The sequence below is a fragment of the Filicampus tigris genome, chromosome 12 (genome assembly GCF_054856515.1).
Source record: "Filicampus tigris isolate MCC_2025a chromosome 12, RoL_Ftig_1.0, whole genome shotgun sequence".
NCBI lineage: Eukaryota > Metazoa > Chordata > Actinopteri > Syngnathiformes > Syngnathidae > Filicampus > Filicampus tigris.
Genome location: NC_141228.1, coordinates 13,484,550 through 13,501,107, shown reverse-complemented (window position 1 = coordinate 13,501,107; position 16,558 = coordinate 13,484,550). Strand labels below are relative to the sequence as shown.

The 16,558-nt window shown below is 41.0% G+C and overlaps 1 protein-coding gene across 2 annotated transcripts in view; it reads right to left on the bottom strand.

The window, feature by feature from the left end:
- The window catches only part of agbl4 (AGBL carboxypeptidase 4), a 285,763-nt gene that overhangs the window by 167,394 nt on the left and 101,811 nt on the right, over window positions 1-16,558 (bottom strand). For both annotated transcript variants that reach the window (XM_086046755.1, XM_086046757.1), the window contains one exon: window positions 9,071-9,165. In XM_086046755.1, coding sequence (XP_085902881.1) covers window positions 9,071-9,165 — 95 coding nt within the window. The remainder of the gene's footprint in view (window positions 1-9,070; window positions 9,166-16,558) is intronic.

The following is a 16,558-nucleotide window of genomic DNA, read 5'->3' as shown; positions in this document are numbered from 1 at the left end:
TCACTGTGCTGTTTGGTGACATTGTATGTACCACACTGAACATGGACCAGATGAAGCAACGGAGAGAGTTGTCATTAGAGATTAGAATCATTTTAGCTCATTTTAATATTTTTCGTTCATTAGCAGAGGGGTACCAACAATTTTGTCCATGTGTGTATAACGCCAAAGCCGTGGTTTTACGCCACCCGTATGGTATTGCTTTGGCTAGGTAGCATCAGGCAGAGTTGGTATCAACAGTATGTTGATATGTATGAATCACTCATCAAACTATGGGGAGCGTCATTTGCATAGTAGTATCTCTGAGGACTTGGTTTTACAGACTTTGTTTGGGGACATAAAACCTGACTAGTGCTCCTGAGGAGCCCAAACTGTTTGGTGCATATCTCCATGGAGGTCCATGGGATCCTTTGCCTCATGTGCTCACTAGATTCATTCAGGGTATTTTGAGTAACTGTCATTGTCCAAAACCATGTATGCTAGGTTAATTGATTAAAAACTGGCTTCATGAATGCCAATGATTGACTCTCTCTCTGTACCAACCCTGATGGTCTGACCAGGGTGGGGAAATGTTTAATACAGTGTGTATTGGATTCATAGTAGTTGGACCTGTTGTTGAATTCCTGTGAACATCCCACTCCAAAGCTGGCGAGAACGTATAGATATCAGAACCACCGAGTGTCCTAATACGTCCCATAAACGCCTGACAGCATGGCTTTGTGGAATCGCGAAGACACCAATAAGCCATAAATTGGAGTCGTGGGGTCAGCTAGACATTGTGCTTCGTGCGAGCAATAAGCTTCAGCAGCCTATAACCTAGCATCAGACCTGAAAACCGTCTATGGTTATTCTGGACCGCAGGCAGCAACGCTAACCATATGTAAATCCTACACAGAGCAAAGGAAGTAATGTACAGAATCTGTGTTTTCCAGGCTGAGAAATGTGTCCTGGGACACACTGGCTTTATAGCCACAAAGCATTTTATTAAGCACACGGGATCGGGTTGTGGAATCAGGGAGGTGATCATGAGGTCTTTGGACTACAATACTAAAAGCAGCCGCTGCCTAACAGTACAGTAATCAGGGGACTGTTGGCTGCAGAGAAAACTGCAACGCCTCACCTAGTTCATTATAAGATGACACAACCAATTTGTAGCTCTGCCTGCTGCAATCTACCAAATCTCCCCCGACAAAAGCATTTCGATTAGAGCGCTTTCAGGGAGGACTGCGCTGACATGCGTACCCGGCCTGTAAAGGGGAAATGAAGTGCCTTTTTAATTCTCCTCCAGGCAAACATAAAACTGTCCAGGTAAGTCATTTGGGGGCTGAATGGAGAGCTGGAACTTGTCACTGTCGCAACATCCCATCACCACCACCTTTATTCCGTTTTACACAATGCTGTTCATCGCAGGCACACACACGAGCTAACGCAAAACCATCCCGATGCTCATCCAGGAGATTATTAATCTATTTGTTACATTTTGTCCCATTATGTCTCCCATATAATCCTCTGTCACTTCCTCTGGAAGCCTACTAATGAGTTTCTGTGAACAAGGGAGCTGTTGATTGTTAAGATTAACACGTCTCCATTTTCCTCATTCTCCTTACTTTTTTCTTAGAGACGCCCCCTCCAATTCATCCGACACTGAAGAATAATGGCTCAGGTAAAATAAAAAAATAAAATAAAAAACAACAACACAACTGAAATGGAGAGTCATTCATCTAAAAAAAAAGTCAAGCTTTGTGATCCCCTTTCAAGTCTTTACAGATAGTAGACATTGATAATAGTGCTGAAATATTGTATTGTATTGTGGATGTTACAGTGCCACATTGAACAAGACATATGAATGGTGCTATTCTTCTAAAGATTCAGTTATATTCTAGAATTGGTTCGTTATGTTGGAGTCGACTGGAAAATACTTTGATGCGAAATTGATTCCGTGTATGTAACTACTGTATGTTTTCTTTTTTTTGCAGAATCAGAATCATTTTTATTGGCCAAGTATGTAAAAACGCACAAGGTATTTGTCTCCAGCTGTTTGAGCCACACTAGTATTACCATAACAATGACTAAAAGAACATTTAATATGTAACACATGAGTAGTACAGAGAGTCTTTACATTAAAACAAAACAGAACTGTAATGTTTGGTCTTGACTTGACTACTTGCACTGAACACAACATGCTGTGATTTCAAAGCAGATCTGAATGGAGGGTACGAATGAGGGCATTACTTTAACATCCTTCAAAAGTGTCTTCAGGGAATAGTCTGTGCACATGTTTATAGTTTTGTTTTGCTGCTCCTCACATGTAACAACACATTCACTTACGAAACACCTGGGAAAGAGTGATGTGGAAAGAGGGAAATAAGTGATAATGAACAATTTTAATATCAAGAATTATTGGATCCAATTGAATTCAAATACTACTGAGGGGATTTATTAATTACTAAAAATACACCGAAAATAAATTGGTTTGTACTAAAGAGACACACATTGCCAGTAATGTTTTGTTATTACAGAAGAGTCAAGGTGTGTTTTATTGTGGCTGCGTCTGCTGTGCGTGCTGCAACCGAGCCTGTGCTTCAGGTCAGAGGTTGCGTTTGCGGAAGCAAAGGCTACCGGAGTCGGCTGCAAATGTTCCCGAGCAGCTAAATGGGTCACTTGATGTGTTTATGAAGCGAATCTGTTTGGAAATGAATCGTTAGTCTCGGTTTTCATGCTCAAATTAGCCGAGTCGGTCCCTGTCCTGTTTGCCCTTAATTAACAAGCGCTCAATTCCCCTATTAATTAGCACAAGCTATTAGGTATTTTACATCACTCTTCATTTGCCCACAATTAAAATGTCTATTATTAAAAGGCATGCCACATGGTTAATTGTGTGAGTGGCTCTGTGGCAGGATAGGGGAGGGGAGGAGAACGCCGGCAGGAAGCTGTGCTCTATCTCAAGAAGAGGACCCGCCGCCCCAACACTGTCACACACTAACTACATTCACACCCGGATGAGCGAGCGCAGCGGTTCCGTAGGAGGACGGAGGTGTAGCTACATCAGCCCGATAAATGGCTAATAGCACCAGTGACAACTAGCGTAGATTTAAACTTGTAGGACAAGTTTATGCTATGGTCCAAGTAATAGATGTTCCTTTGGGGATAATTAATACAGTATACCTACCGTGCATGTTAATTAAACCAGCCAGAAGTTATTGTAACAAATCATGTTACATTCCAGCGCCAGAATGGTTCGCCTACACGAACCCCTTTTGTCAATTTTAGTTGAACCAGACAGACGTCGAGACACTTTAAAAGAGAAGACGCAGGTAGGGGCTTTTTCAAGGGCCATAGTTGGTGAAGGTAGAAAGCGTGGTGATCGCAGAATATGATAACATTGTATTTTGATTCAGTAATTAAAGTGGCATTTTGGAGGAAAAAAAACATGTGACCGACATCAAGATCATAAAACGTTTATAAAATACACTTTAGTGTGATACAAACTGAATGTATCTTTTGTTTAAAGCTGGATTTAGTCCCCAAAAATATTTTCTGTTTGTTTAATCGAAACATAATAATGTAAAGACATGTTCTCATTGGAGTCACTGATGGTGAGAATGATCAGGCATCCCAACAAGGCATGGATTGATATTCTCTTTTCCAAACAAGTCTCAGGCAGCTAAACAACATGGACAAGTCCAAAAGTCCAAAAATTGTCTCAGGGTTCCTTGAAAGACAATACAGAAATACAACGTTGGTCATATTGGTCTCAGCTGTCTCCAAGAAGGACAATTCAAACAACAGCGTGGGAGTATTCTTTCTGGTTCTCTCACCCGGCATCACCTTCCTCGCCCCTCAAGCCTCTGCCAAGGCTTAACAAGTGGCAAGGGAAGCAGCAGGCCAGAGCTGCGCTGATTGACAGAACAATTACTGCAAACACGCACCCCGATGGAGAGGTAGACAGCTCCAAATAGAATTTCACCCGGCTGTTGCATCACACGCTTACAGGAATACTTTTGGTAGGAAAGCAAAATTGGCCTGACAGAGGGACCGAATGACGGACTGACTGACTGTATCGCTGACTGACTCCAAGTGAAGCTCTTAGAAGCACTCCTGCTTTTTGGTTGCCTACCTGTGAAACAACAACAAAAAAACGGGGGGTGAGCTTTTTACCCTTGATCCAGTTTGGCTGCTTCAATCTATTTGGCAACCCAGCCCTCCAACTCTAACTGTTCATCTGCTAGCTCAGTTAGCGCTGAAGCCATTTTTAGCTTCACACCTACTGAAAGTGAGGGAAAAGTGAAATGTTCATTAAATGAAATGTGAAAATTGCCAGTATTTCATAGATATAATAAGTGCCAGGATATAGTATGATATTGAGGTTTTAGACACTGGGTCATTGTATAGTGTTCATCTTAGACAGGTGTGACAGTTTACAAGGTACAAAAAAGGGAATTCAAACCGAAGCTTGTTTCATTTGTGATGACAGCCCCTGTCTTTCATGTTGACACCTTGACCAAGTGTTTCCCTTGTGTGTTTTGTTTCTCGTTTCCGTCCTTGTACCTCTCTTACTGGCCTGTCTTTTGGTATTTACGATATGCATGCACGTGTATGTGTGTGTGTTTGTCACTCCGCTGTCCAGCACCGAACAGATCTGACAGACGTCAACAATCACATTACCTGGTGGCGATCAAGTTTGTCATCATTCAGTTTGAAATTCACCTCCAGTGTTTACAAGCCTTTCAAATGGGGAAATGTTTTACCTTTTAAACCTGTTCTCACTAATTTGATGTTGTACAAAAAAATAAAGCAATGCAAACTGCAAACAAAAATATGAATTGAAAAAATGATGATGTGAAGTGCTAGTTGAATTGTGTTCATTCATTGTGTTCAGCAATAATCATTTCAGCAATCTTGAATTTGGGTTTTAAATTGGACAGTGATTTTAAATTAAAGTGGCAAACTGGTGCTGCTATATCAATTTTTCTAAAGTAAAGAATCTCTTTTCACAAGAGCAATTATAAACCGTAATCCATGATTTTGTTACATCTCGGCTGGATAACCGGAATGCACTTTATTTTGGAGTCAGCCAGTCCTTACTCAAGTGTCTCCAGTTAGTCCAAAATGCTACTGATCGCCTCCTAACTGGAGTATCTTGGAGTTTAGAAAAATGGGCAGCACGGCAAAACAGAATTTTCACAAAGATTACAATGTCTAAAGAGGGATTGCTTCCTTTGAAGACCAGTTCTGGCAGTGAACGGAGTGTTAATTGTTTGTTAGGATACATTCTTTTTAACAAGACATGAAGGAAAAACATTGCCAATATGTTAGTTCATTACAGTATACAAATTAAAGTGTCCATTCTACTAGTGTCCATTCTACAAACTGTGATTGTTAAGACTTTAGCTGGTTGAATGCACCTAGAATAAAAATTAATCTGCCCCGCATTTCAAAGCAACCCACCAGTGACAAAACTGAATTTAATCCCAGATCCTACCGTCACAGTTGCCCTGATGTCTCCAGGACCAAAAGTGGCCACAGGAGTCACGGAGTGAAGTATCGGTCGAGAAAGGTGTGGATGAAAGAATATGGGATAGATTCTTCCATGTGTAGCTGTAAAGGCCCTGCGGGACTTTAATCTGTCATTTGTCCCTCCCCGAGATGCCCCATTTTAGCCAAAGTCAGCCAAGCTCTGTAGCCTGAGGGTGCCATCGTTGCAGGGGCCCCGGGACACAAGGCACCTGTGCGAGGAGATAAAGACTTCACCTCTCGGGCCTGTACTGATATGTTTTTTTTTTTTTTTTGATAGATAAAGATGGGAGGGATGGAGGAGGGGATGGCGGAATGATCTTTTTTGGTTCACCTGATGCCTGTCTACCTGCCTGAGTAATATTACTTTCTTCTACTTTCTGTTCACCTTCTCTGTTGAGTTCCCTGTCAGCAGTGCTCCATTTTTTTTCCCCTTATCACTGCTTCCTTCTGTAGCGTCTTTATCCTGTCTTGTGTGAATTCGGATCAGGTGGGTATCGCTCGCTGCACTTTCTTTTTTTTTTTTTTTTCATATCTGCAACTGTCAAAACACGATTACTACTTTAGGGGCTTTCTGGGCTTTGTCCAGTTCATGGAAAGTCAAAGAGGTGGCAGCGTTGAATGCATCTTGACCACATTGTGAGGACACACAGAAGACACATTTTACAAATGCAAACATTTTTTACAGATGACATTGTTTGAAGCAGATTAAGATTTGTTGAAAGTTGATTGAAACACGGGAAAATAATTTAGGTCGCTGAACTGAAGAGCCATAGAAAGAAATGTATTAAGCATTACAGGGAGTTCTAAAGATCAGTATTTTGTTTCATGTATGATGGGGCCATCAGCATTTGACATCTTAGGTTTTAAAGTTTTTGTAAATGGCTTGCCAATTGACATTGGAACAGCGTTTCCGAATTGCAGAGGTGGGTTCCGTCAGACTGACGGACCAGTCCGTTTTGCTGACGATTGACGGGTCACCTTTTAAAAATGATGGACTGACAAATGACAGAAGCGGGTTTTCATCAGTGTCTTCACTAAGCGCATCGGACCATTAGTCCGTCACTGGCGGACGCCTGTTTTTATGCCGTTTTTGGGGGGTACTGAGTGACGGACGACGATTACAATTCAGTTTGTTACAAAAAATGACGGACTTACCAATGACGGACGGGTACCTTGGCCGCTGACGAATGATGGACCAGCAAAATTTAGTAAAACCAATTGCCGGCAGGCAAAAAAGTTTTTGTTTTTTGTCCCTAATTCGCCAGTTTGAGAGTCTTTATGGCTGTCACACAGCTCAAACATGCAGTACAATTCATGCCATTTGTGGCAAGTTTCTCAAAACTAGTTCTGTTCTTGACAAAGCACGCTGGTGAAGGCCTGATGATGACAACACTGTGCTTATGTAGCAGGTGTTCACGCAAAGCCAGGGAAAGTCTCTCCGGAGAGTTCCACTGGAACTCAGCATCAACAAAAGCTCAATTCAGCAGATGCTTCTGAGAGCGATAAAGCTCTATCCAACTTCAGGTTTGTCCAAAGGCTTCAAGCGACAGATAATGATGCTGAATAACCTGAAGTGACAAGGTAATACATATTATGCATAGTATTCCTCCCATAAGCTGCAAGGAGCAGAGCAATGACAGAACCAGCTGATTGGTCACTTTGTAAGTGCGGTGATTCCAGAAATACTCTTCATTCTATGATTTATTGCTGATATTTGAAGAAGAGTTATAACTTAGCTGCGCGTAGTGAATTTCAATGAGCTGAGTAGTGGTGAGAAGTAACAAAGTAAAACATGTTATTGTAGTAGATTTTACAGGAACCTGCACTTTATTTTTTTCTGACTATTTGTTATTGTTATTCCATATGCATTGAAAAACATATATATGTACTTTCTAATTTACATTGTCAAATGGGTCCTTACTTTTTTCAACCTCTGCAGATGATAATATAAAAAAGATGTAAATGACGTTAAGTCAACGCGGTTGAGGTCTTGTTTGGCTGAAATTTTGGGGATTTATAAGGCGGAAAAAAAACCACATGGAGGAACGTGAAACATTGACTATTACAACGGGCAACACATTTTTACAGGTTATTTTAATTAGAGATACGAGTAAAATGTTCTAGATTTGTTTTTTTGGAGTGATTTTAAATCTGCCCTTGTTTCTCTGTGTTCACATCAGGTTTTCATACTACTACTACTACTACTAATAATAATAACAATAATATAATATCTAATATCGTAACATATTTAGTAATACTTATGGATAAAAAGTTAGGTTCAGCAACAGGGGTATTTTTTTTTTATGAAACGTCCTAGCTATAAATTACAACGCATGGCATTTGCACAAGCTCTTAAAGGTCAAACTTCAAACAACAAAAAATGAAAATATCTAAAAATCATGAAGTACTAGATAAAAAGTAAATACTTTTTTTAAATCAGCGTCAAAAATACACTTACAGACACAAAAAGCCATCTCTGATGAACATTTACTGTTGACCAGTGTTATCCATGATGTCAAGAGATTCAGAGAAGCAAGATAGTTCTCTTCCATAGCCTTATTTAAAAGAATGTTTTCATGTTGTCGGCTCCAAAAATGATTAGTGGTGAAGGCTTGGTCACAAAAATAGGGACAGCATTAAAAAAAAATAATTAAAAAAATACAAACTGACAAACTGCAACATTGTGGCAAGTAACATGACTTTTTTTTCTACAGAATGCATTTTTACTTGTTACTTTTGTATTTAGGTACATTTCAGAGTTTATTTTGAATCATACACGTATTGCACTTTTACTGAAGTACAGAGTGTGAGTACTTTTGCCACCTGTGGTTGAGCAAGTGTATTAATCACTCAGAGATATCATAAAGTATGTTACACCCATAAATATAAAACTTTTGGATTAACTTTTGGACCATATTAAACGCTAAACTGACATTGTGGTATTGTTTGCACTTCTAGCTTCAGAATAGAGAAAAAAGCAATGCAGGAGGGCTGAGGTGCATCATGTCGCTCGTGCTGTACCACAGACAGCAGTTCATCTGTCCTGTCTACGCTATCGAGCCCATCGTTTCCGTCCATTAGCCTGCGACCGGCGTGCCGCGGGACGGCCGGCTCGGGGTGCTAGGCTAGGCAGGCGTGTACGGCTCATGGGTGGCAGATGCCTGGTGTTTCTGCGGATGCCCTCCATCAAGCGGTGACAGATGTCAGGGCTCCTCTTGGACGGCAACACTTCATCACACTACTGTGTTCTCCCGCCTCGCCCCGCTGAATACACCAGCCTGCTTGGCAGACGCCGCATCCACACACACCCCCACACACGCTTTTCTGCTTCCATCAGTCATCCATATTACATCAGACAGCCATCATACTGGCAACCGATGGATCACATGCTAATGTGTGTTAACGCTCTTGAATTTGAAGTTATCGCTTAGGTTGTACGAGGACTAACGCAGTGTTAAGGAATGCGTATTTTGCTGGGTAGAGTTCTGAAAGGTGTTTAAGAATGAACATGTTTTTCTAAAGGCAGCTGGTGTCAATGTGGTCATTTGTCACTTACCATCTTGGCCTGCTGGTGGATTTTACAACCGGAGACATGCCATCTCTGTAGAGGCTCTTGGTCTTGGAGAAGTTGACCACGTTGAAAATGACCCTCTGTAAGAAAAACAAGGAAGACAACTCAGTGCAGTTTGTGGCTAGAAGGAACATCAATCACATGAAGAACTGTCAGGATCTTGGGTCGTTTTCCGATTGCCCATATAGACACCCTCTGAAAATAATGATCATATTTTTACCCCAAAACATTTTTGGGGCCTAAACCATTTCCTCAGGATGCTGACCACATCCTAAGCAAAACGTATCATTCAATTCTGCCCATGAAATGAAATTATTCATGAATAAAAGTAATCAGTATTTAGTTCAGTTTTTCATGCTTTCTGAAAAAAATGGCTTTGGCCAATATTTTAGGAACGTTAACAATTATGCAACAATTCTTATGCCAACTATATCAATAAATAGAATATGTATTTACAATCATTCCTTAACCCTTTGGCTGAACTGTATGAAAATAATGTGACGTTTTTACAAGAGCAAAGTAGGAATTTAGACAAAAAGCCCCAAAATTGCTCCCAAAAATGAAAATGTTTAATTATGCCATCGTAACACGGCGAATATGGCGCTGCCAGTACTGCCTAGTACTGGCCGTGCATAATCATGATATAATAAGATAAGTTTCAATAATTTCACATTGAGTGACCTTATTCTGTGTTATTTAAGAAAATATTACTTCTGTGTCGTTAGTTGTTTTGTTTTTTTTACAGTATATAAAGTTGATGATTAATCAGTTTAAGTGGATCGACACAAAATATTGAACATTACATTTTAAGAAAGCAACAACATGTTGATTTCATATTTGTTAATGAAAAAAACAAATTAAGCAAACTAAGTATGCCTTCTTGGCACAAGTGACGCATGTGGAGCAAATTATTCTTGTGCTAACTCGTTCATTGCATAACAAGGTCAATAAACTGAGGACGTCCTGTACAACCGTAAATTTCTATTGATACTTTAATGACAGTTAAGATTGTAACACTGCCTGTGCAGTAACGAAAAGTATCATTACGTGATTTAGTGATGTATTTATTTTTTTATTAAAACCATCGACATGGAATGGATTATATTCACAGTTGGAGGCTTCAGTGTAGGTTTTTCAATACACCGTGTTTTTGTCGTACTTCGTAATCGTACTTAATCTTCGAAAGGCGCAAACCATCACAAGACGCCTCACAAGCGATCCGCATTACAGTTTGGATATCAGGCTGCTTTAATGTCCTGCAGCTCATCCCATGTTGCACAAATAAATAAATAAATAAATAAATAAATAAATACAAAATCCCAAACAAGGCAGGGGCTAATCTGGAAGAACAACACGGTTCTCCACTGTGGCTCTGACGACTGAATCTTTTAGCTCATCTCTTGTGGACCAACATTTCCCGGCTCACGACGGCAGAAATGTGGAGAGTGGAATATGCAAATCTGTTTTTATGAAAGTCAAATGAATGACGACGGTAATACCGCACGGAGGTAAATGAATGTTATTGATGGGGCATATCAAATTACCAAGCAAGTCTAGGTGGTGAAAGTTAACTGGGTGCTACTGAAATCCTATTACAGGTTCGCCACCCTCCTCGCCGTTCCTCCCCGCCATCCCTCCCCTTTTCCTCCCGCCGAGCATCAGAGGAACGAGGATTGCGGATTGTGGCAGGCTGATTCAGACCTAGCTAAAATGACATCTAACTGATGTTGAGACTGGCAGCAGGCTCCTGTTGCAGGGAGATAAGACCATTGCTGCTGGCATTTCAATTACACTTTACTGCCCCGCACATCTGTTGCGAGAGCTACTTTTCAGCCTTTTCCCCCTCAGGCAAATGCAGCATTACTTTGACTCCGCCGGCTTTCTTTGACTGCCTTCGCCATTCTTTATCCGCAACAAATTCAGATTGTCTTTTTCCTTTGCTTCACTCTTACCTACTGCTTGTAATCTATTTATTCGGCCTATTTAACTCGGAGGAAGCCAGGGCTGGGCGGATGACAGACTCGCCGGCCTCCGACGAGTGCGGGGAAGGCTGAAACGCAGCCAGAGTAATATAGAAAGAAATGGTGGGAGACAAAGAGACAGTGAGATAATGGCTCAGAAGAGATGCATAAGGGGTGGAAGACTGAAAAAGCACTTTTAATGGAAAAAGAAAATGAACTGGGTGGGCGGATGTGGAAGACAAAGACAAGTGAGTTTAATGGGAGACGCACGACAGTCGAAGAGCCACATTTCCCTCCGGTCTGTGAATGCATTAAGGCTTAGAATTAAACAATGAAATTTAACTGAAATCATACAACCTTGCATGATTTGTGTACTAAATGAGTAGTTTACGGAATGCAAGCACTGGATGACGGCTGCAACTAGAAAGGGAGGAGACATGAAAAATAGTTTAACCTGTCAATGGAGATGTTCAATGGATGCCCCTAATTTAATTTACTTGTCCATCAAACCAAATTTCCCTATTGAAACAAATTGAAATGCCATTAACCCATTCCAGCCACTGAAAACCAGCCACTGAAAAACACAATTTGTTTGACCCTTTTATTTTTAATAAAGGCAATTAGCAATGTTTTGCATAAAAACATAACAAAACATGATAAAAGAAAATGTAGAAAAAATAAGATGGTTTTATAAAGTGTAATTCAACAACAACAAAAAAAACGGTGCATATGGTCCTTGTGCATGTCCTCATTTTGCAGTCTGGGTTTTTGGCTGTTTGTCCATTCAATAAATGCATCAGTAACTGTGGCTTTTTTGTCCACATGTGACAATTGGCACATCCCCACAGCCTCGCATTGACCTGTTACCTTGGGGTTCACAAGCTTTGCTGAAACTATAGCGAATATTCACTTCCACAAAATCAAAAAATCGAATTCCTGGTTTGCCAAAAATTGGGCACAAGACGAGCAAACAGAAGCAGAGAGAAGAAGCAACAAAGGGGTTGGACAGTTCCCTTTCAGAGGTGGAGGGAACTCAGCTGAGAGAATTCAAAAGTGAAATTAGCAGCCTTTCTGCTTGACTGGTAAGTCAACTACCTTTTTTGATTGTCATTGATTGTACATTCCCCCCCAAAAAAAACCCCAAAACATTAATTTGGATAACATGTTATAGTGACATTGCATTATAAATAAGTCATGCTACCACCATAGCCACCATGGCTAACGCCGGCTTGTTTACAGTGCCCGTTATGCACAGTGAACGTCTAGTGAGGGGTGCGGCCTTGGGCAACAATCTTGCTAGCAGTTTTAACTTTGCAAACTCCCCCTTTAAGTAATTTCAAAAGGCAATTGTTGTTTGTTAGAATATATTTAGGTCCAGCTAGTTTCATATAAAACCATATCTCGGGTTTATTGAGAACGGTATGGAAAATATGGAGAACATCCACTAAACATTAGCTTTCTGGATAAAATGCATTTTTGATGGCATGTTATTCATATTTAAATGCATCCTTATCAATACTGCCCTTCTTGGGAAAGACATAACGTTACTCTCGCTCAAAGAATTCCATAAATACTTATTGAGTGAGCAGGGTGCTCTGCGTAAGCTTTGTAGTTTTTGCATTATCACGCAGATGTAAATGTCACAGGGTGTTAAACAAATTCAGTGTTTTGCATCCGCTTCATGCTACTAAATGTGCATGCCGACGCATATGTGGGTGAGCGGCGCACAAATACTGTATATATAGACTCTGTCTCTGTGCGCCGAATGCCTGAAAGTAGTAAAACTCTCTCCGCTCTACCAACCCTTTCCATATGAACACACACACGCACGCACACACACACACACACAAGCACACACTGCTGTGGGGCCAATTCTCCAGATCGTTAAAAGCGTACGCGCATCTAAGACAAATTTAGACGCCGGTGTGCGGGTGTGTGTTGGGTCTATATGTGCGCACACATGTGCAACCCTGGAAGATTTAATTAGGCTGCGAGCAGTTAGAAGAGATTAACATCCATGCTGTCTGAGCTGTCATGTCGCTGAGGCGTGTCAAAGCCTTCCGCTGCCCCCATCGCTGCATCAATGGCCGACTGGAACAGGTGTCTGCGTGGTGACGACGCTCACACATGCACACACATGGCACTGACGGCAAGAAGCAACCACAAACTTTAAATTGAAAGGACAAGAAAAGTAAAAATAAGTATTTGGTGGTGGTGTACTGTCATGGCCAAATTCCTAAATTCCAATATTTGTACCATGAAATTGTATTAATTCATTACCAATAGTCTCTTTACTTCTCTTGGCTACATTATTTTCGTGTAGGTGGATGTTAGATTTTTTTTTGTCCAATCAGATCGCAGCCTCTATGTGCTGCCACGTCATGACGTTCAGAATCAGCAGTGCTCAATTTTTATTAGCAATGGCACTGTTTCCTAAAGCAATCAGAATCAAAATTTCTGTCATTTATATCAGCCCGAACATGTGCAAACAGATGTGTCCGCCTACCAGTTATCCAGCAATGTCTTATTAGCATGCAATGAGACCAAATCGTGAAAGTTCAAGCCTTTTTATAAATCTTTCCAGGAAAAGGGAAGAGCAAACTTAAATGCCTTTTTTTCCCCCAACTTCAGTTCCGAACCTCGGCACAGACAGTATCATACATTTCTCACAATTGCACATTTATTTATAAATGTCTTTTTAACCAAAGCCAGAAAAACAAGGTAAAAATGACTTTATTATGGTGCTGGAATATATTCATTTCATTTAATTTCCATTCATGTATTGTGACCTACTATCAAAGTTAACCTAGTGTTTTATTGTATACAGTAATTTGCTTGTATCATTTCTCTTTGCACTGAGCATTTTAGAATAGTACTTTAAAAAGCGCCCGCATATTATGATGGCCGCCCCAGAGCGCAGTGCTCTTTTTCAGGATAGAATTGCATTTGGATTCAAACGCTGACCTTTTGATAGGCATTGATCGGCACTGCAAGTACATGCTAAGCTATCTTGGGAGAGGGAGAGGGTTAATGTTTCAGGCAAAAGTGAGTTCACAGATTTGATCTCTATTGCTCGCATCACATTACATAGGCAGCCGTCGGAGAGAAAAAGCAGCAAAAAGATTTGGCACATGATCTCACTCATGGAACGAGGAAAGATAAAGTTATAGTAGACCCAATTTTAAGCAATATGCCCTGACATTGATTTTTTTTTCGTCTTTGTCAAGTCTATTTTTTCTCTGACAATTAGAATTATTTTTTACTAGGTCAAACTGCACCATTAACTATGCATTAGTGCAAAACGTTGAGCTTTGTATGATGATAGTGTTTGTTGTTTTGAAACAACTCCCACTTGGAATGGAAGAAATACTGAGGACATTCTGTGCTGAATTTCTGAGCAACAGCCCTTTTTCCACTAACGCACCAACAAATGTCATTACTAGGGATGTTCCGAACAGGTTTTATGACACAGATACCGATGCCGATCATGCATGAGTGAGATCGGCCGATACAGATACCGATTCCGGTCACATGGAATATCTGTATATTTTTCCATTTAATTATGGTGACTGCTAATATGTAATATTATCTGAAAAAAAACAGCCATGTTATTGCCAGAATTTTGACAAAAATCTATATATATTTCCAAAAGCATGAAGAAATACAAAACCGTTGCTGGCACAATACAACAATTACTCAGTCACAAAGATAACTGAAAAACCTATCGGCTTTTAGCAACACAGTTTTTAACAGATCAAAATAATCAGCAGTCTCAAAAGACTTAATTATGCAAAAAGTCAAATAAATAACATGCCACCTAAACATTACATTCAGAATATAAACAAAGTATAACAAATAGTCACATGCAGGTTTCACTTGAATAAACTATTCAATGAGTTCCTAAATTTAAATGACTCAGGAACTTTATTGTCTTGTGCATAGACAAACTATCTTGTGCATTTGTCAACGAGAAAAAAAAGTCACTGTTAATCTTTTAATCTCCCTGTGGCTATGATGCCACTTATACTGCGCTGTGTCCGCCTTGACTTTATTCAATGCGGCAAGCCTCGTAAACTCACCACAATCTCCCAATTGCTTGTTCTTCAAATGTCGGATTAAGTTGGTTGTGTTGAAACTTTTGGCCATGCTCCCTGCGCGAGCTACCTTTTCATGGCATATACAGTATTGCAAGACGCAAACTCCACACACACAGCAGACAATGCTCTGTTCACACAAACTGTGGTGGTCGGAATATTCGATCAAAGGCTTTTATTGCCGATCAATAAAAAGCCTTGTGTTGCGTCCCTCCCCTCCGCTCGCAGCGGAGGCGCTGCGGAGCCTTTCTGGCGGCGCGTTCCAATTGGAGTCAATGTAGCCCGTGCGGGCGGGCGCGGTTGCGTGCAGGGCGGCGCGACTGATGCTTTTGGACGGAGGGACGTCGTCGCGTGTTAAACAAATCAACTTTTTTTTTGCCATTTCGTCTCGCGGCAGCCATGCATGAGCTGCGGGTGATCGGATGTTTTGCTCGGCAATAAAAGGCTTTGTTCGAATATTCCGATCACGGAATTTTTCACGAAAATCGTCCGACCATGATCGGTGCCCGATCGATCGGAGCATCCCTAGTCATTACTCTCATTTGTTTACAATTTATTCCACCTTCACAAAGGAGTTCAATCCACATAAAAGGTAAAAGTGACTCCAAAGATGCTTAGTCAGTTTGCACAGACACACACTTTAAATTCTAACTGGGCTGTCTGGAAAAATATTTTCGGAAAGTCTTGGAGAAACTGATTGTTTGTTTGAGGAAACAAGAAAAACAATAAAGCAGCATTTGGGTAGGTTTGAGGTGCTTCCCTTGCGTGGCATTTTCATCCATTCAAGCGAGGCAGCTCAGCTGTGGCTAAGCTTCTGTAACGTCTGGTGACAGTAAGGCAAGGTCACAAGGTGGTGATAACAGCATGACAGGGGAACACTGAGGGACGACCCAAAGCCCTGAAGGAGAGGGAGGAGGTCATAGTCTTGCATGTGTAGCCTTGGACATGTGTGTGTGTGTGTGCATGTGCGTGTGTGTGCGGGTGTGTGTGTGGGCGGGTTGGGGGTGGGAGTGGGGGGGGTTAAGGTGCATGTCAGGTAGCGTGGTGGACAGGCACGAACCTACCGGGAGCACACGGATGACCTTGAGTGGATCTGCTCTACATAACCTGACAGACAGTTCAGTGAGTTCCATGCTGACAATGTCACAAAGTAAAAGTCTGTGACACACTGGGAGACTCTCCACTCACATTCGACAATACACAGTGGAACCTCTGAGAAAGAACAGTCGAGGGTTGTGATACTGCCGCTCGACTAGCATACAAGGGTAGAAAAGAAAAGTTGTATAGTTAACTCATTAAATGCCAGCCATTCGTAGAGTAGCTAAACCCCAGCCATATCTTTGAAGGCCCACAGAATATTGTGTTTTATGGCTATATAGTCATGGGACATACCAAAAGAAAGATAAGACTCTCTTCTT